Here is a 26792-nt window from a genome sequence, read left to right as displayed (position 1 = left end):
ACAACCCTTATCTGATATAAACTTACACAGAGAAGGTTAGATGACTCAGCAGGACACACACACACACACACACACACACGCACACACACGCACACACACGCACACACACACACGCACACACACGCACACACACACACACACACACACACACACACACACACACACAAAGGAGAAAGCTCCTGTTGGTTTTGCAGATTGAAAGAAAAACAAGCAAGTGAAAAGTGCAAGGCAACAGATTTTATTGAAAGGCCTGTCTGGCATTAAAGTACAGCATATAAATACGGTTAGTCCAAAGGAGGTGCGGAGGATAACATACGCTTCTTTTCTTACATGAATGATACATTCAGCTGATTCTACAAGTACAAAAGGCTCATATAATGGTGAGTAACTTCATTCTCCATTCAGACTAATTTAGCTCCCTGCACACAATTGAATAGCTTAATAAATATAATAAATAACATTAAATTATCTCAGTATTTTTGAATCAGATTGGCATGATATCATGTTCAGTCATCCAAATGCTGTGTTTCATTAGTGAAGACATTTGTGGGCACAAATGAGCCCTGGCGTCCATTAGTTCTCTTCTTACTAAAGTTGAGCACATTGTTAGTGGTGCACTTCTATAGATTTAGTTGTTCACTTTCCCAGACACGGACACATTGACTCCACTGTAGTCCACTGTGTACATAGGCCACTGCTGTAACACACAACATCATTATGGTTAACCTCAGTGAACAAAAAAGGCCTCTACCCACAACCTAAACACGGACACACCAGATACTGCACTGGAGGACTCAGATTTCACATGTCCATTAAAGGTCGTAGTTATGTTGAAATGTTACCTCAACAAACACACACCTGGAGTTCAATGTTTGTTTCATTCTCACATGTCTGAGTGATCGTGCTTTATTAGGCTGTCTACATCTCAAAAGCTCCAAATGCTGTTCCATCTTATGATGTCATCATGTGGTAGTTTTGAAGTTAAAAGTTATTTTTAGTCTCAGTGGAACTGCTTTACTCGACAATACCCTAGAACAGGGGTCTCCAACCTGTAGCTCTCCACCCCCTTCCAAGTAGCTCGCCAAGAGATATCTGAATTAAACATATTGTGCTGAATAACTCAAACTGAATTGATTAAATGCTTATTTCCTTTGTAAATGTGTCATTTTGATGCCTGATTTTGTGCACTGATGACTGGATAATGATAATAATTATGTTTTATAGACATCTAACTGTACGTCATCTTCAGCGCACCATGGCTCTTATATTTACTACATTTCTGGTGACCCCTAAAATTAGTAGCTCTCTGGCATTTTCGTTTGACTAAAAGCAGCTCACAGGAGGAAAAAGGCTGGAGACCCCTGAGCTAAAAAAAAGTATTGTTACCTTTTTAAAAAATATTTTCGTTTTACTTTTTGTTCAGTTCAGACTAACTGGCTGTCTGAAATAATAGATGTAACTTCAAATTTTGGCAACTCCAGGGCTGAAAATGATTCAAATGATTCGAGTGAAGGTGTATGGAGTTTAAAAACACAGTGGAGTGCCTCCTGTAGCTCCACACTAAGCATAAGCATGTGTGAATCATTTTTGATGAGGAAACTGCAACATAACAGATCCCAACTGTGCGTCGTAAAGGTCCTTTCAAACTTGTCTTTTGACTGAACCTACCATGACAGGAATCTCATTGGCTGGTTTCACTCGTTCTGGTAAGGAGGGCGGCACTTGACTGCTTTCCTGGACTCTTTTCCGCTTCCGCTGGTTGGAGTAAACGTCTGCTCCTGATGAGCACAAGAGACAGCATCCTCATTGTTATTCATGATCATTTCTTAAATAGTTTCTGAATGTGTACAATCACTTTAAAGTTTGGACACACATTTTTCATTCATGTTTCAGACTTTTGACTGGAAGTGTAAACTAATCTTACCTGGATCCTTTACTCAAAAAAATCCAGAGAGAACAGAATACAACAGGTGGCTAGATTTATTATTTAATCTAACACCAGTTTGGAGTTATTTTTGAGTTTATTTTCCACGTGCTACAGTCCATATGTGTCCTTCATAGTTTTGTAGTGAGAATCTACAATGTAAAAAATCATGAAAATGAAAAGAAATGAAAAATCGTGTCCAAAGATAAGATTAGTAGAGTACATCGTTGCCTATGGTTACCATCGGAGTGAGAAAAGGATGACCAATGACAGAAAGAGGAGAGAAATCCATTACAGGAGGCAGGTGATCAGTGTTACCCACCTGCGTTACACGAGTGAGCGCTGACCTCTGCGGCCGGCCTGTGGAAACACAAATAAAATCAAATCAGAGATGTTATTGGGAATATAATAACAAACATAATAACACCATTTTTGGAATTATGAGCCGTGCCCAATAACCCAGAGGTTTAGAGTTTGATCCTGTCCAACTTTAGTTTATTCCCAATTTGAATGTGGTATTTTTTATAACTGGTCCAGTATTACATAATGATTAGAAAATGCTGTTTTATTGCGTAATGGAGACAACAGTGTTATATTTTGGATGATTCTCGTGTCCAACTTTTGACATCTCATTGTTAAATGTAATGACTTCAGATTGTGATTCTGGTTAGGCTAAAACAGAGTCACTAGAGTAGTTGTAGTTGTAGTTGTAGTTGTAGTTGTAGTTGTGTTCTATGAAAGCCAGGGCATATCTCACAGTAGATGTGGTTTGATATTGAAGCACACGTCCTTGCTGGACTGCAGGATCCTCTCCAGGCTGGACACATCGTAGGAGTTTGGGTTTCTGAAGGGGATGTTGTCTGGAAGGCCCTGGATCTGCACTGCGTCTGGACTGGTCTTAATCAGTTTGTAGGGCACTAGCACTGGGCCCTGGCCCAATGCTTCTCCTGTAAGGGTCAAACACCATCACACTGCATCACATACTAACATCACAGTCCATCACAGAGTAACAGCGTTATTCTCATGCCAGAATAATTAAACACACCTCTAGCAAAGTAAACTCACTGATAGAACAGATCCTCCACATTACTGTCTGTGCTCAGTGTGCTGGAAACTCACACTCACTCACACTTCACAGTGAGAAGGTCCTGGGCTGCCTGGGCCTTTCTGTGTGGAGGCTGCATGTTTCTCTGGTCATAGTTTGGACCCCCCTGAGTTTGACGGTCCTGACTGAGCAGAACAGTGACATATACACGCACAGAACTGCATACAGTATCTGATTGTCCCCTGTAGTGAAACCTCATCCATGCTAATAGAAAAAAGCACAAGACAATGCTCCAGGAGCACAGTAAATGAGCAGAGGACTCAGGACTGTGGTGCTCTTGTCTCTGTGCGCACAGAGCAGTTACAACAGCAGCCCGACTAGTGACTGTATCTAGAAGAGTTTTTCCAAGTCAGTCTAAAAGAAGTGAGTCTTTAAGGATCACAGCAGACAGATAATCACGACACTGCACTGACCATATTTAGTGTTGAAGAGCTCTCGGACTTGTTCTCTGAGCAGCCCCTTCTCCCCCAGCCGGCTCACGTTCTCTTCATCTGAAAACACCCACATCTTAATTCAGAAATGAATCCAATACATCCAACTATCAGTAAGACACTGAATGCTGTTCTGAAGATACTCTTGAATAACTAACTGGAACCAAAAGAGCACACATATGTGTGTGTGTGCTTGTGGGTCCTTTCACATATTCATACTTAAACCTGAACCAGGGCATTTAAAGAAATATGAAACAGTGATGTTATGTCTGAGGATTCCCTTCAATGTAAAAAAAAAAGTGGATTTAGTCAGTAGGACAAAACTTTGTGTGAATACATTTGGTTTCTTCAGTTCTGACAGGGTTCTGCATGTCAGTGCTTTGCAGTGACATCCCCCTGGGGGTGTTCTATATGTATGTGTATGGTGGAATGTTGAGCAGTTACCAGAGTGACACAATGCACACACAGGCAAACAAAAGTTTTAAGAAAAGAAAAACTCAAGAAAAAATACTACATTGGATTTATCGGCACATTTTCAGAAGCCTGTTATCAATACAACGTGTGTGCAAAGTCAGCTCATTCTGGTCAGACTCTGTTACAAAGCAAAAACAAAGCTCAGATGAAAGTCTAACTTGAGTAACAGAGCTTCAGACAGAGCAGAGACTCCAGTCAACAACATATCCCCAAGTAGCACTAACACCTTGATACTTGAGATACTTGTCTTTATCGAGATGCAGTGTTGGTGTAGAAAGATGACATGAACTCTCAAAAGGCTCCATTATCTAAAAAAATGTATTTGCTGTTTTTATGCAGGACTTACAAATGCTTTATCAGGTAAAATGTCATGTGGTCAAATGCATTTATTTTGCATTCATCGATCACATGACTCATTTGCATGTGAGTGATGTAACTCACATGTAGCTCAGACCTGACCAATGACTAAAGTCACTGAGAAAAAGTGGGTTCATTCTTACCTGTGATCGAAGCATATGCCTTCTTCATTAAAGTGACACGGCGAGGAGCTGGAAGAAAAACAGTTTTAATTTCCACAAAAGTAGCACATGATGGCACTTTGTATATCAGAAAAAATAGGCAAAACTATGACAAACCAGGTTTTGGAATGAGTCCTTGAAAAGGCCTGTAAAGAACAAAGTACAATAGTATTGATATTTAGGCAGAACACAGTGTGCAGTACATGCAGCACATACTTGGTGATGGTGAAGTTGATCTTGTCCGCCACAGCCAGAATCCTCTCCAGGTTCTGAGAGCCAAACGTACAGGGTTTCCTGAAAGGAATTCCAGGGGGTAGGCCTTCAATGATGATAGAGTCTGGATTGTTCTTGATCCTTTTGTAAGGCACTTGAACAGGATACTTGATCCCCAGGGCCTCCCCGTACTTCCGGTTGAAGAGATCTTGGACCTGCTCTCGAAGAGTGTTGGCCAAGTCTATGCGGGAGAGTTTGGATTCTAGGCACTCTGCAAACACACACAACACCAGTGGAGTTGATGTTACTACAGTCAGTGTTTATCTACAGTGGTGGCCCTCCATAGTCTCCCACAGTCTAAAAACAACCTGAACTGTACACTGGCATCACAATCACACTTTGCTGCCCATTTTCTTATGATAAAAGCAGTCCTTTTGTCTACTCTACTTACTTTTACATGTTTAAGATTAAGCATTTATACTCCAGAAACTGTATAAGATGAAATGATTAAAATCTAACTAACTAACTAGTCTTCCTAGAATCTGTTGCAGTAATCAGCAAACTTCCAAAGGCTGCTTTATCAAAGTTAAAGTTAAGGTACTTTGGCAATCTACATTTGACCCATCCTCTACCCAGAGCCGCTGGGCCAACCCTTCAGGAGCAGAGAGCAGTTGTACTGGTGACTGGTGGCATCACCTGACTGTCTCCATGGAGATAGGTAAGTTTTAATGCCATATTATGGGGCATGCCAGGCAAAGCAAAAACATTCTCCATGTAGACAAGCAGGAGGTGTAGGAGGTGATCTGATACTGATCACAAACTTGGAAAAATAGCACAGGGAGTTGAAAAACATCACAGATTTCTGCAGAATCAATGAGCACTAAAGTCTGTTCATCTGAAATGTCGTTTGTTCTAAATGATGACAGATGACCAGTGAGCTCCTTCTTTCACATGAGTCAGTGAAACACACAAACCTGATGCGGCCTGTCTGAGGGTGACCAGACTTTGTACACAATAGACAGAGACAGTCTGGATCCGCGGCAACTTGAACATCTCTCACTATGCTTAAACGTTTTACCATTTTCATCATTTCATTCTTTTACTCTCCCAGTGTTTTCCTGTGCACGTGGCATGTGTGTGATATCAGCAAATCAAATTGAAGAGGTTGCAAAAAAGTCACTGAAATTAAAAGATACCGGAGAAACCAGGCCTCTTGGAGTAAGCTGTAGCATCCTCACTCACTGCTGTCTTCTTTACTTCTTGTTCTGTGGAAAAAAATAGGGTTTCTTTTATTTAAGGGTAGACTTCATTCAAAACTAGCTGCTAATTCTTCCATACTCATTGATATCTTATTGTACGTTTATTCTGCAGCCAAACAGACATTTTCCTCTGAATAAACTGAAAAAAGTTTAGTGCTGCTGACAGTCTGGTGTTAGATCATAGATCGTGCACAAACATGTCCTAAAAGACTTTTGTAGTTAAGGGCTAGTGCCACAAGAAATGTACTTTTTATTTCTTAACACTTAATAATGTTAACAGTGCCAGACTAGGAGGGTGCACCAAGGGGCCCCAGAGCTCGGAAGGGGCGGCCCCTGCCTGGGTAGTGTGTTCAGGGATTCTGACCTTCCTGGGACCGGTCCCACCAGCAACAAACTTAACCCAGAGACATGCCCTTACTTCATATACAAACATGCCTTAACATCAAACATTTAGAATTTCCTTGGGGATCAATAAAATATCTAAGTATCTGTCTATTTCTCTATTATAATAAGCAAAAGTAAGAAGTTTATCAATAGGAAAATGTTAGTAGTGTTACCTAATGAGTGTTAGCATAATATGACATAAATTAAGTGCTGAATAAATACTAATTATTCTAATGGAATCAATTTGCATACTTGTGTAGCTGGTTAACTTAATGTTACAGCAGGAGTCTCAAACTCAAATTACCTGGGGGCCACATTAGATAAAGTCTGAGTGAGGCTGGGCCGCATTGAGTATTCGATAAATAGCGGTTGCACAAAAAGAGAGAGAGAGAGAAAGAACAACACGCAACAAACTTTCTTAATCTTTAATAACAGTTCAGAACATGAAAATGTATTCAGAATGTAAGTTCAAGCTACTCTACTCTTCTTCAGTAAAGGTCCCATACTTAAGAGCCAGGAAATTCTGTCAGCGCCTCCTCTGTGCTCTGATACTGTGGTTGTGGGAGCGTAAAGTGAAGTGCGCACACGTGTACCACCATGTGTGGTTTGTTTTGGTTCTTCGGTGACGCCGTATGTGCACGTGTACTCGTATTAACAGATCCTCTTAGACTCGTTGCTTCACAACTGCTGTAAGTTGAGTTTTGGGATGTAAAGCTGCCTTAATAATCTGTTGTGAATCTGCATGGGCACCGATTGCAGCTTCATCTGTCAGTGCAGCCCACATTAGGGGGGTGGGATTATGCGTACATCTACCGCGGGCCGCACTAACATTATTCTTTGGAATTAAGTGGAGGGCTGCAAAAAATCCTTCTGAGGGCCGCAGTTGGCCCCCGGGCCACGAGTCTGAGACCCCTGTGTTACAGTAATAAAATACATCTATAAATGTCAGTCATTTTTGGTTCAGTACCTGAGTCTGAAACAGACGGAAGCTCTGATTTGACTTGTTCTGTCAGCAGCTCAGACCTGTGTGTAAAAGACACGTCAGGGTTATTTCGCTGTGTTTATTTCACAGTCATTTCAGTTGTATCATGTATCATCTCACCTTTTGATTATAAACTGGATGTCAGAACTAACAGCCAAGATCTTCTTTAGCTTAGCCACTCCAAAACAGTTGGGTCTGCGTAGGGAGATTCCTGGAGGCAGTCCGGTCACATACAGCTCTTCTGGATACATCTGGAACTTGGAGTAAGGGACCTTACACGGTTCACTGAGACCAAGGGCTTCAGCTGGGGACATACAAATCCACACATCTTACATGTTTGCATACCACAAACAAGGCACAACAATAGTGGAGAAACATATTTCAGAAGGTAACTCACCATACTTGGTGCTAAAAAGACTGTCCACCTGTCTTCTGAGCTGAAGAATCATCTCACCAATGTCTTCCTCTGAAGTGCCAACTGAACAAAAACATACAAGACCAAGACATGACAACCATACAGATGACAAAAGCTCTGAAACACTGTTCTCTCTGAAATGACATCGAAAGTAATATTAAACACATCTGTGATGTGGTCAAAAGAAGGTTAAAGAGGAGTTCTTTTACTTCTATATTTACTGCTAACACATACTTATACACAAATACTTAAATCACCATACTACCTTTCACTGTTTTTGAAAATGTTATATTCACAAAAACAACAAATTAACATTTAACAGTTTTATAGGTTTCACTTTCGTTTTAAATGCTCTGATTCTCCCCTCCCTTTGCTCTCCATGTTGTTAAGTCACTCCCCCTTCAGAGCAAATCGCAAATCTAATTGCACATGCAAGAGTTTGATTTTTCTCAAATGGTGCAGCGCTCCTGCACACCATCACACTATCACACTATCACACTATCACACTATTACACTATTACACTATCACACTATCACACTATTACACTATTACACTATTACACACTATCACACTATCACACTATCACACTATCACACTATCACACTATCACACTATTCACACTATTACACTATTACACTATCACACTATTACACTATTACATTATTACACCATCACACTATTACACTATCACACTATTACACTATCACACTATCACACTATCACACTATTACACTATTACACTATTACACTATCACACTATCACACTATTACACTATTACACTATTACACTATCACACTATCACACTATCACACTATTACATTATTACACCATCACACTATTACACTATCACACCATCACACTATTACACTATCACACAATCACACTATCACACTATCACACTATCACACTATCACACTATTACATTATTACACCATCACACTATTACACTATCACACCATCACACTATCACACCATCACACCATCACACTATCACACTATCACACTATTACACTATCACACTATCACACTATTACATTATTACACCATCACACTATTCACACTATTACACTATTACACTATTACACTATCACACTATTACACTATTACACTATCACACTATCACACTATCATGTAGTGCAGAGTGTACCTTCAGAGGCTGGTCTCACACTGGGGAGGGGCGTGTTTGGACGTGGAGCTTTGACTGCACAAAACAAAACAAAAGAATGTACATTTGATTAGAATGTACAGAAAACAAATACATTACAGTTTATTGCATGAGGGCTAACTGCACACAAGAGCATTTCAAAAGTGCCCAGACCGATCTGTCTCACACTCATAAAGGATAGTCACACCACACACCAGCTGATTTCATGAACGGGCTGCAAAAGTGACACGTGCTTTAATTAGATACACAAGAATACGAGACAAGCACCTTTCCTGTTCTTGTTTATAGGCCAGTGTGGTGGGGAAAGCAGCCTGGCCTACAGAAAGTACTACTGGTAAAAAAATACTCTGTTTGAAGCATGTTGTCAAATAAGTTTGGGGATGAGCAGGTGTTTGGGGTGAATGATGCGCAGTATGTGAACAATCCAAAAGTGAAGTAAACACATGGCATAGTCCGGCAAATCAAACTAGAGCCCTGCACACCCAAAACAAAACAGTGCAGCGCAGGGTACATTTTGAAAGCTCATTGCGGGCGCAGGTGGGACTGCACAACGCGGGAGCAGGCAGGATAATAAATTGCAGTGCCGCAAACTAAATATGAGTGTAAAGAAAAATGTTCAAATGATAAATCTGTGCCTACCATGCATAATTTGTGCTGGATATTTTATTTGGCCTTAATAAAAACATTTTAAGCAGCTTAAATTTGAGCATGTGGTCTAATCTCACGCACATTTTAAACAATTCCTTTACACTTCTCCATGTTTGATAGAGCTTAAGAAAGAGAACATTCCCATGTTGTGGGACTTATGGGCAGGAGTGGGACAAAATATCGCAGATGTGGGCGGGAGCGGGACTGAAAATTACAATTCTTTGTAGGAGCGGGAAAAATTCAGTCCGGCGCAAACCTCTAAATCGGATTTATTGGCTAATACGCTCTAGTGTGCAGCTGGCCAAATTCAACTATGGATTACATTGATTGCACTTACCGGTATACCATTCCCTTTGTGGTCATTTGTGAAAAAAGAATACTTAAATAATAAGAAAAAAATAACAAATGAACAAAAGATGAAGCATATTGAAAAGAACAAAGGGCAGTCCATTTACCCCCTGAATGTAAGACATGGGTGAATGCTCTTTTTGACCAGTAAAAACAGCGGACATTTAATACATACTTGCAGTCGAAAAAAGAGGTCCTAATCCTGTGTTTAGTAGTCTGTAGTAGTCTGCTAGTCCATTACAAAACATCTGAATACCATGAAAAAGTTCAATAATTTTTAGTCACCCAAAGTCAAACACATACAGACCCATACACACTCATGACACACAGTGAAATATTTCTTGACATTTTGATGATTATGGCTTACAGATAAGGGAATTTAACTAAATTCTGTGTCTCAGAAATTTTGAATATGATATAGTTCAATATTGGAAAGTCATGGAGTCACACCTTAATCAGCTATTTAACTGAAAATACAAGCAAAGGTTTCCTGAGCCTTTAACTGGTCTCTCGGTCTGGGTCAGTGGGTGACACAGACAGACACTGACACCGTCCACAAGGAGAAAGACACTAAAGGTCATTGCTAAAGGAGATACTTGTTCAGAGTGTTGTATCCAAGCAGATTCAGAGAATCTTGAGAGTGGAAGACAAAAAAGTGTGGTAGGAAAAGGTGCATGAGCCAAAGAGATAACTGCAGCTTTGAGAGGATTCTCAAGCAAAGTCCACTCAAAAGTTTGGGGGAGTTTCATAAGGAGTGGACTGAGGCTGGAGTCAGAGCATCAAGAGCCACTGTGCACAGATGAAGCCCATGAGACATGAGAAGATGTGCTGTGGAGAAAAACAACTGGACTGTTGCTCAGTGGTGTTACTGTACTTGATTGTCCTGCAAACTCTTCTGACCTGAAACCCCATAGAGACTCTCTGAGATATTGTCAAGAGGAAGATGAGAGACACTAGAGTCAACAATGCAGATGACCTGAAGGCCACTATCAAAGTTTTTCTATTCCACATGAGCAGTGTCACAGGGAGATCTCCTCCAGGCCACGGTGCAGTGATGCAGTAACTCATGCCAAACAGGCCCAGCCAAGTATTGAATACATAGAAATGAACATCATTTTCAAAAGCCTGACATTTCAGAGACACATTGTTTTTTTTCATTATCTGTAAGTCATAATCATAATAATTCAAGAAATAAAGTCTAGAAATATTTAGATATATAATATTATGTGTCATGAGCCTATAGAAATATATCTGTATATATCTGAAATATATCTGAAACAAGTAACAAAAATATTTAACTTTTTCAAAATATTCTATATAGTTTTTTGCAATGGGGTAATTAGGTATTTGTATATAAATGTGTTTTTCACTGGTTTTACTGGTCAGTGGGTTTAAAGTGATTTAGTGCAGGACTTTGGGGAAAAATGCACTTTTCTATAAATCCTTTTGAGTATTTCTTGTTTCAACTTCATTCATTAAAAATGGGTGTAAATGAGTCTGCTCAGTTGATGATATAAATCACATTTAACCTAAAAACTAGTGCAAGATGAAAGAGGACTAGTATTCTATCTAGCATTGAGAAAAAGAGAAAAACAGGACAAAAGGGTGCTTTGTAGGATGGCAGGGCCTAACAGGCAGGTGGGGTCTCTTTACACTAACAGGGGACTAACTGGGGACAGGTGGGGTCTCTTTATGCTAAAACAGGGGACAGAGAAGGTCTCTTTAGTCTAACAGGACAGAGGGGGTCTCTTTAGGCTAAAACAGGGCACAGAGGGGGTCTCTTTACGCTAACAGAGGGCCAACAGGCAGGTGGGGTCACTATGACCTGACAGGGGGCAGAGAGGGGCAGGTATAAAGAGTTACCTGTGTGGCACTGTGGTTGAGAGGGGGCAGATGGGGGGTCTCGGGAAATGGAGGGAGCTACTGTTAGACATAGTGCAGTCTCCACAGGCTCAGGGGTCTCCTCCACTCTGCTGCTGGCCTCTGCACACACAACACACAGAGTAAGCAGAGTTTATAGCCCGGGTTAATGACAGAATGATATGATCAGGTTCATGTATGCTGCAAGAACAACTGTCTAATTAAAGCCGCGCGCGGCGATGGTGGCCCTCGCCCCGGGCGCACACCGCCCCCCCTGGCGAACGCTGGGGACTTGCGACCAGCCCGACACACCGCTCTCTCTTCCCGACAGCTCCCGAGGCCAACAGCTCGTCACCAGAAAAATGACATAGTGTACCTTTAAAATTGGATAAAGTGAATGATTCTAGAGACAAACTGTAGACACTAAGCCACAGGTCACGTGACTTTAATGGTCAAGAGCACTGTCACACTAAGACTAAGTGCATGAAAACACATCCTCCACCAGAAAAGTTACATAGTGTGCCTTTAAATTTCTCAGAAGTGAAATTATTCTAGAGGCCAAAGTGTAAAACTAGGGCATAGGTCTTACTGACTTTTATGATGAGGAGTACGTCAGTGAATGTTTTGGCAAAGTTTTACAAATGAATGTAAAACAAATTTTATGTCACACAATAATAAATTGTGTGCATTCATATAGGTGGCGCTGTATCCCTGATAACTGTATTTGACATATCAATGGAATAAGGGTCATGCAGTGTATAACTGATAGAAATGTCATCACAATCGGACAAAACATGTGCATATAATAATTTTTACAATATTTTTTGGAGGATTCTCTGTGCCCCTGCTGGCCAACCGTGAAAAATACACCATGACTGTAATAGACATTTTTGCTTATAATCATGCATAGAATTTAACCCCCAACTTTGGTCCAAGTCCGATAATGTTGACATTTCATGTCTAAGGTAGGGGGCGCTATACTGTTCACTTTTCATATGTTTTATAGTTTATTATATTCAGACCAATATCCCGCATTAGTGATTCAAATTTCAGCACAATCGAACTAAGCATGTCCCTGTCATAATTTAAAAAATATTTTTTGGGGGATTCTTTGCGCCCCTACTGGCAAACCGTGAAAAATGCATCATGTCCGTAATAGACTTTTTTGCTTGTCATCATGCATAGAATTTAATTTCCGAATTTGGTCCAAATCCGATAATGTTGACGTTTCATGTCTATGCTAGGGGGCGCTATAGAGTTCACAGTTCATATGTTTTATAGTGTATTATAATCAGGTCGAAATCAGACATTAGTGATTAAAATTTCAGCACGATCGGACTAAGCCTGTGGGTGTAATAATTTTTTAACTATTTTTTGGAGGAGTCTTTGCGCCCCTGCTGGCCAATGGTGGAAAATGCATCATGTCCGTAATAGACTTTTTTGCTTGTCATCATGCATAGAATTTATGTCCCGAATTTGGTACTAATCCGATAATGTTGACGTTTCACGTCTATGCTAGGGGGCGCTATAGAGTTCACTTTTATTAAATTTCATATTTCATCACATTCAGGTCTGGATCACGCAATTGTGATTTGAATTTGAGTTCTCTAGGCCAATGCCTGTAGCCGTGACAGGTCACCGAAAAAACAGGAAATGAAGGCGTTATTCGCCGGCGTGCTACGGGCGAACCGTAAGGAGTATCCCAAAAAAAGTTGAAAATTTCTGTGAGTTTATGTCTCTAGATGTGACATGTCAAATCTAAGCTCATTTGGCCCAAACCCCGGGGACTTGAATCTTTTTGTAGACACCCAAGTCAAAACGGTGCCGAATGTTTGATCCAATATGGCTGACTTCCTGTTCGTCATAGGGTCATGCTCCAATTCATCTTTTGGCTTGTCTCATTGTTCTCTATCACTGTCCCGAATTTCGTTTCCCTGCGACCAACTTTGCCTGTCCCCACTCCCATAGGGTTCCAATTGTAGGCGGCGCTGTTGAGTCGATTCACTCGGGTCATTGTTGCGATGCCCATTTTATCGAATTTTTCGCCGGGCCGATCAATCTGGACCCCGGTTTGGGGACTTTTCGTCCATGTTGAGGGGGTCAAAAATACGATCGTTTGGTCGGAAAATGGAATTTAAAAAAAAAGAAACCGACGAAGAACAATACCAGGGGCGAGGGCCAATGAACATGGATGAATACTTTCTCATGATTCTTCATTCAGGGGTCATGATTTTGATTTGATTTCTGGAAGGACACAGCAACACAACAAACAATGCAAATGGTCACATTTGTACAGAACTTTTCTACCTCCAATGAGCACTCAAAGATTTACATCCCCATGCACACGCACACACGCACACACACGCACACACACGCGCGAACACGCACACACTTGGTTTCCATATTTTTACACATTACACAATAATATTATTTCTAACCTTAACCATAATTATTACTTGTCTAACCTATTAACCTATGTAATGGTGAGATTTAAACCAGGGGGACCTGATTTTTGTCAGTAGTGAAAACAGGTCCTCCAAGGACACACCAACACCTGTGGGAGCAGGGGTTGCACATCCAGCCTGTGTGGCAGTGAGTGGGTCTTAGAAGTCTAAAAACTGTTTTGATGTTGAGAGCAGGATTTGAAGATTCAACTTTGAGGGTGATTTCTCTACCAACTGAGCTGCTGTCTTCAGACTGGTTAGGTGCTTCTTCACCTACAATTCACACGTCTACTCCTCTTGCCTCCCGGACCCTAGTGCATCCACAGCTCACATGGGGGAGCGTCTTGAGATTCAATAAAAAAAAAGCTGTGCCATAATGGTTTTGGAGACCTTCTCTTTTACTGTATTTGCTTATTTTATGAGTGTCCATTACTGGTCCTGAGTTAATTGTCTGTTTCCATGGAAACATATTTTTTTTCCCATATTGGTCATAGTAAAGGATTTGTAAACACTACTCAAAATCGACTTACCAGGTAGTGTGACCTGTAAAACGTTATTGTCTGGAGGCTCTGACTTAATCCTCTTCAGAGAAATGCAGTCTCCTGGAGGACCTGTTTACACACAGTCAAAAATGCACACTTGTTTCTCTGAGAAAAGAAAACTAGGATAAGGCAGAAATATAGAATCTTCAATCAAATGTGTATATGACTCACCAGAATCACACTCTGCCAAAGGACTTACACATTCACTTGTGGATCTGGAAAGTTAAAGAAGACATATGCTCTTTTCATATGCTTTGTCAGGTAGGACTAAATAACAACATGTTTAACAACAGCTACTTATTTAACCAACTTATTGTTAAAATCAACTATTTAGTTAGATGTAGTTGTTATTTTGGGCTATAAAAATACATTGCATTGAATTTTACATTTTGTTCATTGTTTTGTTGACTTTTAACAACAGAAGAAGAAGTTTGCTCTCTTATCAAAAACATACCTGGAATAGTATTGTTGCTCCCTGAAAAATGAATTTCCTTCAGGATAAATATGTACAGTATTATCTATCTATCTATTGATTTTTACATAGGCCTACAGTGCCGAAATAAAATGTAGCCCATTTAAAGCTGGGGTACGAGAAAAATTTGTTAAGATGACAAAAAGCTTTGTCATCATACAAGTGTGCAAGTACAGCAAAATGATCTACATCAGACCTGAGCCTGTGACTGTGCACCAGCCTGAGAGCATGGTTTGGAGCTAGGGGAAACCGGAACACCCAGAGGAAACCTACACAGATATGCAAGTTTCAGCCAGCGGCCGAGTCAACCTGGAAGTAAGCGTGGACTTCAGCGCTCTGAATGGCTGTGCTTGAGTGGTCCACCACAGTTTCACTTTAGTATCTGTAAAAAGCTGTTCTAACGCCACGCACATGCCTGAAAATGAATGCATGAGGATAAAGGGTTTGTGAGAGCGACAGATCAGTTCGACAAAAATACTTCCTCCTTCCAGAGTGTGAAAATCAGGTACCCCAGCTTTAACATTTAGAGAGAAGAACATGTGCACTGTGTGTTTGCAGAGTGTTTGCCTCAGTATCTACAGCTCTGATATGTCTGACCTGCTGCTTTGAGGGTTGCTCAGCAGTTCAGTGACAGTTGGAGCACTCATTTGATCAGAGAAGCTTTCATCAGAAGTGGGTTCTAAATCATGCTTGACGTCCTCTCTTACAATCTTGCCAGCAGCTTAAAAACAGATTGAAAGTTTGGTTTCAAATCGGACTCTCATAAGCATCAGAAAATCATTTGGAAAAAACAGTGGGTTTACCTGTAAAAATCCGGTCATCAAACATGCTACAAAACAGAAGAAAACAGGCAGAGTAAAGTTTATAGTGTTAATTCATCTTTCCATTCAACTGTCAATTCTATCTACACATTTGATTTTGTATGAAATGTTTCCATGGAGATGTCAGTTCTTTGCCTGAAATGTTCCACAGTTTGGCATAAAACTGAACTATCTGCATGGAGACAGCAGGTGATGCCATTAGGCCAAGAGATCAGATCTGTAGAGAGGCAACCCCACTTTTTTTCTTGTAGAACAAAAGTGTGTTCAGATGCTGACAATGGGATAAAGGCTACTGTGTCTCTTCTGCGTTTGAAATTTACCATGTGTGGGGTTTCTTACCGTCGAACAATAAAGCGTATTCCGTGGCGTTCGTCCAGGATACGTTTGAGTTTGGGCACTCCGTAGGTGCATGGCCTCTTAAAGGGGATCTGGTCAGGAATGCCCACTATCTCCACTGCCCCAGGGTCACAGGCGATTTTACGGTACGGCACAGGCACCATGTGATCCAGACCTAGAGCCTCAGCTGCAACAAGAACAGAAGCAAAGCTGTTAGACCCACGCTTCTATAGAGCTTCTGCAGTTGTGGTCACGTAGTCCCAGCATGCACCTCCAAACCTCACACTGGCAGTGGAGCGACTGAGAATTCACACTTCAAAATCTACATGACGTATTGTTTTTAAAATAACACCTGTGCCAGGTGAGGGTCACTCATGTTTAATCTGATTAGTTTTAAGATAAATCATTGTCTACGATTTCCTTTAATGAAGAAAAAAAAACAAAAAAAAAACTCCAAAAGCAATTTAATGCCATTCATTGGCCCTGTCAGATTTAGTCACGTGGGTGCAGGAGCTCTACTGTAGAATTACTTTCAATCATTTTTAACCACACAAAACATTGTCATATTTGACATCTAATTCATAGATTTCTGAGATGGGTAGTACTCAGTTACATTTACTTTTTAAAGAAATGTTCTACTTTTCTAGCAGCATGGTTTTACTCCTTCTTGATTATTATTTTCACTTAAGTAACAGTAACATACAGTAACTACAGACTCATGACACATTAACTCTTGAAGTATAATATGGCCGATAACAAAAAAACTAAATTAAAAATTTGAATATTACATAAGATTAATTTTTCACATCACTTCACACATCAGACTTCAAGAAATTGTAGATTCTGTGCCTTGAGTGGATTTTGCTTGACAATGCTCTCAAAATTGTGGTCATATTTTTGGCTGGTGCATCTTTTCCTACCACTCTTTTTTTTCTTCCACTCAAGATTCTCTGAATCTGCTTGGATATGGCACTCTGTACAAGCAGCTTCTTAGCAATGACCTTTTGTGTCTTTCTCCTTGTGGATGGTGTCAGTGACTGTCCTCTGGACATCTGTCCAGTCAGCAGCCTTCCCCATGACTGTGTCGCCCACTGACCCAGACTGAGAGACCATTTAAAGGCTCAGGAAACCTTTGCAGGGGTTTTTAGTTAACTAGCTGATTAAGGTGTGACCCCATGACTTCAAAATATTTTACACTTTCACAATATTCAAATTTTCTGAGACATGTATTTTGAGTTTTCATTATCTATAAGCCATAAATCACCAAAATGTCAAGAAATAAAAGACTTGACTTCCTGAAATGACTAACAAAAAATATTAAACTTCTTCATAATATCTTTTTTGAGATGGACTAGTATGAGTACTCATGCATTATTAGTCTATGTACATCTACAAGGCTCAAAATGCTCTGTTCCACTTTGTGATGTCATGAAGTAGCATTTTGTTAAATAGAGATTGGCAATTCTATGCCTTAAATCATCCAAGTGATTCTAATGAAGGTGTATAGAGTTTAAAAACATAGTGGAGCACTTCCTGTATTACCACATGACATCACAGGGTGGTTTTCAGTTTGAGAGAAAGCCTAAATATGCAAGATTATATATAAGAAAGCCCTTTAAATGTTTTCTCCTCACCGTATCTGCTGTTGAACAAGATCTGCACACATTCTCTTAAAGTGTTGATGTCTTCAGTTTCTTTAATAAAAGTGTCCCATTTTTCTAAAGATAAATACACAAAATGACAGTTTGGTTTTGGTCATGAAATATCATCGTTGTCATGATGTGTGGGAGTACTCGTCTTTACCTGATTTCTCATGCACTATGGAGAAGAGCAGTCTCTTGGAGATGTGGATGCTGGGTGGGCTGTGGCAGTGCTCTCCAGATCTCGACACTTCATCTAAATATATTGCCATAACATCAACAGCTGGACACACTCAGCAGACAGATTTGGTCTCTCTGTTTGGGCCTGTGTACTTTATATTGGTTAATCATAGGAATGCTCAGTACTCTATGTTTTAACATCATGTGAACACCGCCTATTAGCTGTAAACATTTCTGCCTTCATAAAGTTGCATTAATTTCATACCAAATATTACAAGACAACATATTATTTTTCAATTTTTTTAAATTTTTTTTAAACATTTTCAGTAGATAACATTGTGTCATCTGAAACTGGCAGAAACAGGAGCTTTGTTCTATCTCCTGAGAAACTCACCTCTTTTATATAGGCCTGGATATAATTTATATTTGCTCTCTTTTATTTCATTGTATTTTGCTTGTGAGCTATAGTCAGTGAGCTAGTCATAGTTTGTAAGTGTAGTGTTTGTAAGTATGTTGTGTAAGACACAAAAACATTAGTGTGGTATTGTAAATAGTTACCGCTGTTGGCACAGTCTTTGACAGCCATAGTCTTGGCTCCGGAGCATCTGGACAGTCTGTCTTTGCTCAGCCCCAGCAGAGACAGAGGGCTGAAGTCGGGTTTGCCGTCGTGGTGAGGTTTGGAGGACATGGGCATGCCATAGAGGAAGCTGGACAGGGCCATGTTGTTTGAAGGGGGCAGGTCAGCTGAAAGAGCTGACAGGGAGCATGGGGCTGAGCTCTTTGCTTGGCTCTGAGTGCCTGGGTTCACCGCAGACGTGGAAGAGTTGCATCGGCTTTCCCGACTTAGATCCTCTGCTGGCCTTTACACAGTACAGGTTAAATGAGCACACATATTAAAACAGGTTGTTGGAGAACAGTTATGGAATTCTCTAATCTGATGTTGTTTCCAACCAGAAAGTACCATTTTAAACCTAAAAAATTGCCAAACCAGAGCAGCAAAATCTTAAATCATGGATCTCTAATCGTTTTCTTCCAGTAAGACCTTTACAAAATGAAAATGCCAGAGGTACAGGTTGGAGACCTGTCTTAAATATAACAATCTTATGTGTGTTTTAGTGATCTAACCACTCATCAGCACTTTAAATGATTTTCTGAATAATGTTTTTCTTAATACAAAATGCACAAAAGTCCAGTCTGGCTTAACCTTTGCATTCACTTTATGTGGTTTAAATTTAAAGCAGGTGGAAAGCAATACTGGGACTTTAACAAAAACACATCACTCACACTGTGGCTGGAAGCAGCTAATTATTTTCCTCCTCTGAAAGCTTGTACTAGAGAAACTACAGCATGCACAGCTCTGTCCTCTGCACGGACAAACCATGAGGCTGCATGTTCTCCCACCCACTACACAACTCCCACCTGAGTGAAACAGCTCTGATCCTCTCATTGACTGTCCCTTAGATGACACAAGAGTCCTGGGTTGTCCTAACAGACTGTAGATGTTCTGAAATGCTGCTGACCTCTTGAGCACGCTGAAGTGCAGGCAGTGGCTAAGCTCCAGAATCCTCATGAGGGTTTTGCTGTCATACTCAGACGGCCTCTTCAGAGTCACTCCCTCTGGTAAACCTGAAGCCACCACACAGCCAGGGTTCTTCTGGATCCACTCATAAGGCACAGACACAAGGTTGCTCTTCCCTGCTGCATCACCTGAACAACACCACATCACTCAAGCACTCACAGCAGTACAGGCTGGGCTCCAAGTCAAAACACACATTTGGCTTTGTTAAAGTGTTGTGTGATTCTGAACCATTCGGGCATGATTTATTTATTTATAATTAGTTCTCAATATAAAAATAACTAGGCTACAATTTAGAGCATATGGGCTAAATCAACAGAAATGAAGTGACAGTGTATTGCCATGCGGCCTGATCATAAACCATATAAAGAAGTGGACGGAGGCAGTGTGATGTCACCCACAGCCTTCAGCTCCAGTCAACTGAAGTTCATCGAGGCTGGCGGTTATAGGGACCAGTATAAATTCCATATTCGGAATTCCAACCGCGAGTATCATAGCAACCAAAGAGCCAATCAGCAACGCTGTCAATCAAACCTGATGAAGATAATGGGCGTGACATCAGAGAAAGGCACCTGATTGGGCTGTTATTAATGTTCATATTTTAACACCATGTTTGGTCTCACGGTCCCAAAAACCAAATTGTAATCCACATAAGTGATATTGTCACACCAGAAAAGGGCATTACTCTTCCAGATGAACACTTCCCCAATTTATAAGCTTCAAATTAAGCTCAAGATGAGCTCTGTCACTCGGTCACTATAACAGAATGAATAAATCATACCCCAAAGCCCCGACTTCAAGACTTCATTTGTCCACAGAAAGCTTCGGGACAATTTTATGAGAGAGTTACAGATTTAAGGAAAAAAAAACAAAAAACTGGTGTAAACAGTGCAACACACAGACTGTATATAAATGACACAGCTAGTCCACTAGCTGCTGCTTTCCAAACGGGAAGTGAGCATAGACCCACAGTGGTTTCTTCGAGGACTGGTTGGAATTGACTTTTATTGAAAAGATGTTGTCCCTTTCACTGTAACTGCTGCTGTCAGGCTCGTCATTCTGACCTTAACATTTTTGTTTTAACTCACTCTACATGATCTTGGAGTTTTTAGTCCACAATTTTGTCTGTAATTTAAGATATGAACATTGATAACAGGTGCCTGCTTTTCCTGAGGTCACTCTTGCTGGTGTTAACAACAGGTTGATTGACACTATTGCTAAGAGCCGGCCTCCACCCCAGCCAGCGGAGCTGAGGAACCATGTAACTTGAGCAGTCTCGTTACCTGGTTGCAGATTAGTCGCTATAACTCTTAGCTATTATGAACTTCATTTGGTTGCAACCAGTGATTACAGATGACATCACACTCCCTCAGTCCACTTCTATAATACATTGTATATAACATGAATTTAAAGCAACAGGTAATTGTGAGACATGTTCAGAAGTTTACGTCTGTACAGTTCAATCATAACTTTTGAAACATAATCCTGTGTTAGTTAGAGAAATGTCCACTAATTTACTGTATAGTTTACTTTAATACAGTGAGTTGACTTACTGTAGAGAACTGTGAAGACCTCCTCCACCATCTTCCTCAGCACAGCGATGTTGGACTGCTCTGAAGCTCTGGGCTGACACTGCTCAGGACCTTTTGAGGGTTTGATCTGCTCCACCTCCTGCTCTTTGGTGTGGGGGTTAGTGTTTGAAGTTTGAGCACAGGGTAAACCTGGGGAAAACACATGTGTTCATCTTAAATTGGTTCATGAAGAAATGACAGGATGTAAATATATGAAAACATCATCTCACACTTTATCATTATCAATAAATCAACCCTTTTTAAAGCCTGTGCTCTTTACTTTTTAAAAAAGTACTACAATTACAACTGAACCTGGATTGCCAGCATCTTAACCTGCAGATGGATAGCTCTTAACGGCTTTGCATCACATTTCTATCGGGTCCAATTAGCTTCCATACATTTGGGCTTTGTAGTCCATGAAGGCGGGTGAAGGCAGCTCCAGTTGCTTTTTTTTTGCCTTTGCCTACCTTAAGGCAGCCTTTATTATTAGGGCATACATAGTGGTGTAACAGACCCGTCGTTTAACCTAAAAAGGTTCAATTGTGTGTGTGAATGGGCTTCCAGGGGTGCGTGTGCAGATTGGTTTAGATGCCATCGCCATATATACTGTCCAACTCCAGCCTCCAGCAGTGAAGTACAGAACCATCTAGGCACTCCCCCTCTTTAATGCCAGCGCTAGTGGGAAGATCGGGGGAAAGATAGGGTCCTATGTCACTTAAAATCAAACTCTTACAGTTCTCTTAAATAACGCTTACGGCAGAATTTGAAGAAGTCGGTCTGGATTTCCCTTCTTGAGTTGAGGAAGACGCGGCCTCTCTCTGTCCCCACGGCGATCACACTGTCCTCGTGCACCGTCACACAGGCCACTTCTGCGTTCAACTTGGACATGGCTGAGCACTGAAACACAGAGTCAAAATGCACACACTCACAAGCGTCTGGGAAAAACATCTAACAAGGCTTTTCTGACAAGCACTATGAAGGAGATCTTTAGGCAGAATAAGACAGGAGCTTTGGTTGTTTTTTGGAGTGGGAGATTTGCCTGGAACTTTTACAAAGATGTGAATCTGGTCACTGGTGCATGTCCCCATTTTCAGACAGGTGTGATTGATAGGTAGATTAGCCAGTCAGGTACAGGGACAGATTAGCCAATCAGGGAGAGTCAGTTCATATTAAAACAAATATGGCTGCTGATGAGGAAAGTATAAAAAAGAAAATATCACAGGGGACTGAAAAACATGAAGGATTTCTGCAGAACCAATGAGCGATGCACATCTCAGTTAATCAGAAGGGAGAGAAATGTAATTTTGTTTGTAAAGGAGGTTTGTTCATTTGTAACCTCTGCTTCTTGCATCAGTGAAATAAACAAATCTGATTGGACAAACATGTTTGTTTCTTGCTCAATGTGCAACAGAGGCCTTGGGCATCAGACTGATTTCTCTGCACAGAAAACAGAGAGATATCAGTCTGGATCTGCCAGGCACAGGGTACTTGATCACTGTGCCCATTCAAATAGTGATTTCAATGTGATTATGCTGAATGTAGCAGCTGTGAATGTGTAAAGTGTGCAGATCACATACCACCGAGTCGAGCGCAGACACCAGGCTGGTGAGGATCTCCTGCCGCAGAGACACCAGCGGGAGGCCATGGTCCAGCCGGGAGTTGCTTCTGAAGGCATCAGTGGTGACCTTCCTCAACTGCGCCATGCCTAGAATTAAAAAGGGACAGCCATCTTACAACTAAACAAAAACGAGCCAAAACATGTTAATCTATTGCAACTAATCAATAACTGTCAAGTGATTCAGTAATCCAATCATTGTTATCTGCACTTCAAAACATGCCAGGAGCTGACACAAGACAGTTTAATGTATCAAAATATTACACATGAATGTGTTTTTGATGAAAGCCTCTTCAGTCTGCAAATCTCCCCAATCATGATGGTCTCTAGCGGCCTCACTGTAGCTTTATCCGGGTCAAACAGTAAAACTCTCATATTCACAGGCCTGTCACAATATAAACAACTAATGGATTAGTCCTGGCATTTATTCCTTGGATTAATCTATTCAGTTTAGATAAACTAAATGAATAGTTAGTTGCAAACCTTAAAGAAGACTGATTGTGGTAGTGTCTGTGGTTACATGCACACTTTAATTATCATCAGATAATAACATTTTTGGAATTATGAGATTATTACAATGACATCTAAACAGCAACATTAGAACAGAGGTCAGAATGTCATTATCTCCTTAAAAACATGGAGTTGTGTTTTGTTTCATTTACATGTGCTTCACTAATTCTGCATTATTAGTCTGTCTACACCTCCAAACCTCAAAATGCTCTGTTCCACCTTGTGATGTCATGAAGCAGTAGCTACCTCTTTACCTTTTGTTCAGCAGCAATGGACAATTCCAGGGCAGAAATCATCATGATTCATGTGAAAGTTTATGGATCTTAAAAACACAGTGGAGCACTTTCTGTTTTACCACATGACACAGGGAGGTGGACGGGGTGAGCAAAAATATTGAAATACTGATATATCGTAACATTTAAAGTGATGATATTGTGGGCTGCTGTATCGATATATCGCCAAGAGTATTTTTTGGTGTGACTAAATTATTTTGTTACAGCTACAATTTGGTGCTTGTTTAGAGGAAGGAAACTTGTTTATGTGATACATTTGACATTTTCACTGTTTTGATGATTAAAATGTTTGTATGTCATATTCACTTAGCACTAGAAGAGGTTTAACAAAGACCTTTAGTATCACAGCCATGTTTAAGCCAATATCTTTATTCAACCGTATCCAATCAATTTGAAATATATCATATTGAATCGTATCAAATCAAAAGATCATTGTTTTGACATATGTATCGTATTGAGGCCCATGTATCGAGGTTTGTATCATATCAGCAACTTCTAAATGATACCCAGCCCTCGAGGGGGAACAGAGTGTTTTCAGTTTGAGAGAAGAACTCAGCCTAAATCTGCAGGAATTGGTGGTTTTACAGATTTTAGAATGTGATGATGTCATACTTCCAAATGGGGCAAGAGCCACTTTTCCTGTTTTATTACATTATACTTTGTCATGAAAGCCCTGAGCCAAAATGTAAATTCACCAATGTTGAACCTGAACATTTCTATTAGTGTCTAGACACAAGAACTCACTGTATGCAGTGTTGGGAAGGTGACTTTTAAAATGTATTCCCCTACAGATTACAGATTACATACCCCAAAATGTAGTTTGTAACGGAATCCATTAAGGTACTTAAAGTGAGTAATGTAATCTGAATACTTTGGATTACTTTACTTTACTTGATTTGCTGTAGAAAAGCAAAGATTAGGATATTTTCACATAAGACGTTTTGTCTGCTAAAAGACAATAAAAAGACCAGACTTTCCTTAACCGTATTAAAAAATATTATTGAGAGAAGAGGAGGAGACAAGGTCTGCACGGCATGGTTTAGTCCTGTTAAATCCTGGTTTAGACCTGGTTTAGACCTGGTTTAGACCTGGTTTAGACCTGGTTTAGACCTGGTTTTAGTTCTGGTTTAGACCTGGTTTTAGTCCTGTTAAATCCTGTTCTAGAAATGGTTTAGACCCTGGTTTGAGTCCTGGTTTAGACATAGTTTAGACCTGGTTTAGTGTCCGGCAATGAGTGGAATTACAGAAAAAAAAAGGGGGGGGATAGCCCAAAATGTAAAAACAGTTAAATATTTCCGTGTAATCCACTTATTTCAGCAAAGTAACTGTAATCACCACTCCCTGAAACAGTAACTGTAACCGAATACAGTTACTCATAATTTGTACTCTGATTACGTAACTCCAGTACATGTAATCTGTTACTCCCCAATACTCACTGTATGGTAACAAAAATCTGCAGTTTAACAATATTACTTTAAGTTGTCCCCATCTGTATTAAATAACATTGGTCTATAGAAAGCTGTGATGTCATCTGAAACCAGCAAACTGTGTTAAACATGTGTGAATGAAACAAAACACAAGGGCAGGTTTGTTTGTGATGAGGAAACTACTTTATAACAATAATCAGAAAATAGTGTAACATGGGGCTTTTTATAGATGAATGCTTTGCTTTTAGAACATGTCCCATCACATGCAAATAAAGTCACTTTCCTGACTGATCCAGTGTTTGATCTGAGCCTTCCTTTGTATCTCCCAGTGTCTATGCCACACTCTTCACTTGTTGTATTGTAAAAGTTGGTTCAGACTTTAGCTGGACACTCTTGAGCACTGTCTAGCACCGGATCTGTCAAATCCCCTCGGTTTTTAGTGCTCACTTTCTCCCACACGGATCAGAATGTTCATTTCAAGTGGATTGACGACTATTCTAATCTAATCTCATGATACTCCCGGGAGTTACCTACTTGGGCGTAACACTAGAAAAAAAAAACTTAGATATGTAGTGCATTATGCCACGCACGAGTGTCTAACGGGCTCAGTTTGCTGCTTTATTCCAGATTCGTGGGCTAATCTGACGCCAGCTCCAGAGCGCTGTTTAATCTGCTAACATTAGCTCGTTTACATTAGCCCATTAGCTAGCTAGCGTTAGCACTTTGCCTTCTATTCTGCTCGCTTTTGCTTCGATTACCGTGACATTTACAGAGCATAATCCTCGAGTGAACGCGCGAACACAGCACAAACCACGCGATTATAAATGAAGAGACATCGGAGCAAATCTCACCTAAAGAAGTGAAGTAGTAGCCTTGATGCTGTCGCCAATCCCGGGCTGTTTCCTGTTTAATCCATGATAAACGCGGACAATTCTCGCCCACAAAGATGATCCTGTGTGATCCAAACGAGTCACACCAGCACAAAGCCAAGGGGAGTCGTGTCGATGTGCTGTAATCACAATATCTCAGTGTAGTGGAGTTTTTACATAACAGTCTGAGTGTCCCTTTCCCTTTTCTTTGTTCTGTAATCTAGTAAAATTGAAACTCATTCGCCTCCTGCTAATCCCAGCCCCACTCAACAGCAGCATCTATTGGCTGCCATTTCCATACAGGATTAACAGGGACCCGGAGCTGCAGGCGCTCGGACCAATGCACACTTGTGGAATATTTCACTCGTCTTTTATCAAACTTTTCTGATGCTGGTGTCAGATTAGGTCAGGATTATGAGCACAGATGTGGGTCTACAGTAGAGTGACCAGACGTCCCTTTTTATCCAGGACAGTCCCAGTTTTGAGCCCTATGACCCCTGTCTCTGCGGATTTATCCCAAACCATTCATTTGTCCCAGTTTTAGCAGTACATCACCAAGAGTATTTGTTGGTGTATTTGACTAAATGATTTAGTTACAGTTACAATGTGTTGCTTACTCAGAGGAAGGAAATTTGTTTATGCAACACATTTGACATTTTCACAGTTTTGAGGATTAAAATGGGCGTATTTCATATTCACTTTGCACAAGAAGTGGTTTAACAAAGACCTTTAGTATCACAGCCATGTTTTCGCCAGTATTTTTTATTG

The 26792-nt window shown here is 40.5% G+C and overlaps 1 protein-coding gene across 1 annotated transcript; it reads right to left on the bottom strand.

Annotated features, from left to right (window-relative positions):
- Positions 1 to 217: 217 nt before the first annotated feature.
- Positions 218 to 26451, bottom strand: gtf2ird1 (GTF2I repeat domain containing 1). Its single transcript, XM_020941122.2, has 27 exons — positions 26007 to 26451; positions 22888 to 23015; positions 22066 to 22207; positions 21293 to 21460; positions 19684 to 19870; positions 18722 to 19023; positions 18147 to 18239; positions 17978 to 18061; positions 16347 to 16530; positions 15990 to 16015; positions 15784 to 15907; positions 14886 to 14929; positions 14703 to 14783; positions 11732 to 11851; positions 8855 to 8908; positions 7688 to 7768; positions 7411 to 7594; positions 7276 to 7331; positions 5862 to 5930; positions 4669 to 4936; positions 4570 to 4598; positions 4435 to 4482; positions 3443 to 3520; positions 2682 to 2871; positions 2247 to 2284; positions 1669 to 1778; positions 218 to 697 (listed from the first exon to the last, which is right to left on the bottom strand). Exons 2-27 carry the CDS (start codon positions 23011 to 23013, stop codon positions 629 to 631), a joined length of 2955 nt encoding a protein of 984 aa, XP_020796781.2. The 5' UTR covers positions 23014 to 23015; positions 26007 to 26451; the 3' UTR covers positions 218 to 628.
- Positions 26452 to 26792: the final 341 nt, after the last annotated feature.

Source organism: Boleophthalmus pectinirostris, unplaced genomic scaffold (genome assembly GCF_026225935.1).
Source record: "Boleophthalmus pectinirostris isolate CB_2022bp ecotype Guang Dong unplaced genomic scaffold, ASM2622593v1 HiC_scaffold_12, whole genome shotgun sequence".
NCBI lineage: Eukaryota > Metazoa > Chordata > Actinopteri > Gobiiformes > Gobiidae > Boleophthalmus > Boleophthalmus pectinirostris.
The sequence above is the reverse complement of the archived record's forward strand: the minus strand, read 5'-3'. Positions and strand labels throughout refer to the sequence as shown.

Coding starts and splice junctions, on each gene's coding strand:
- gtf2ird1 (XM_020941122.2), bottom strand. CDS start 23,013: ATGGCGCAGTTGAGGAAGGTCACCACTGATGCCTTCAGAAGCAACTCC. Junction 22,208..22,887: donor TGTCTGCGCTCGACTCGGTG/GTATGTGATCTG, acceptor TCTGTGTTTCAG/TGCTCAGCCATGTCCAAGTT. Junction 11,852..14,702: donor TTTACAGGTCACACTACCTG/GTAAGTCGATTT, acceptor TTGTGTGTGCAG/AGGCCAGCAGCAGAGTGGAG.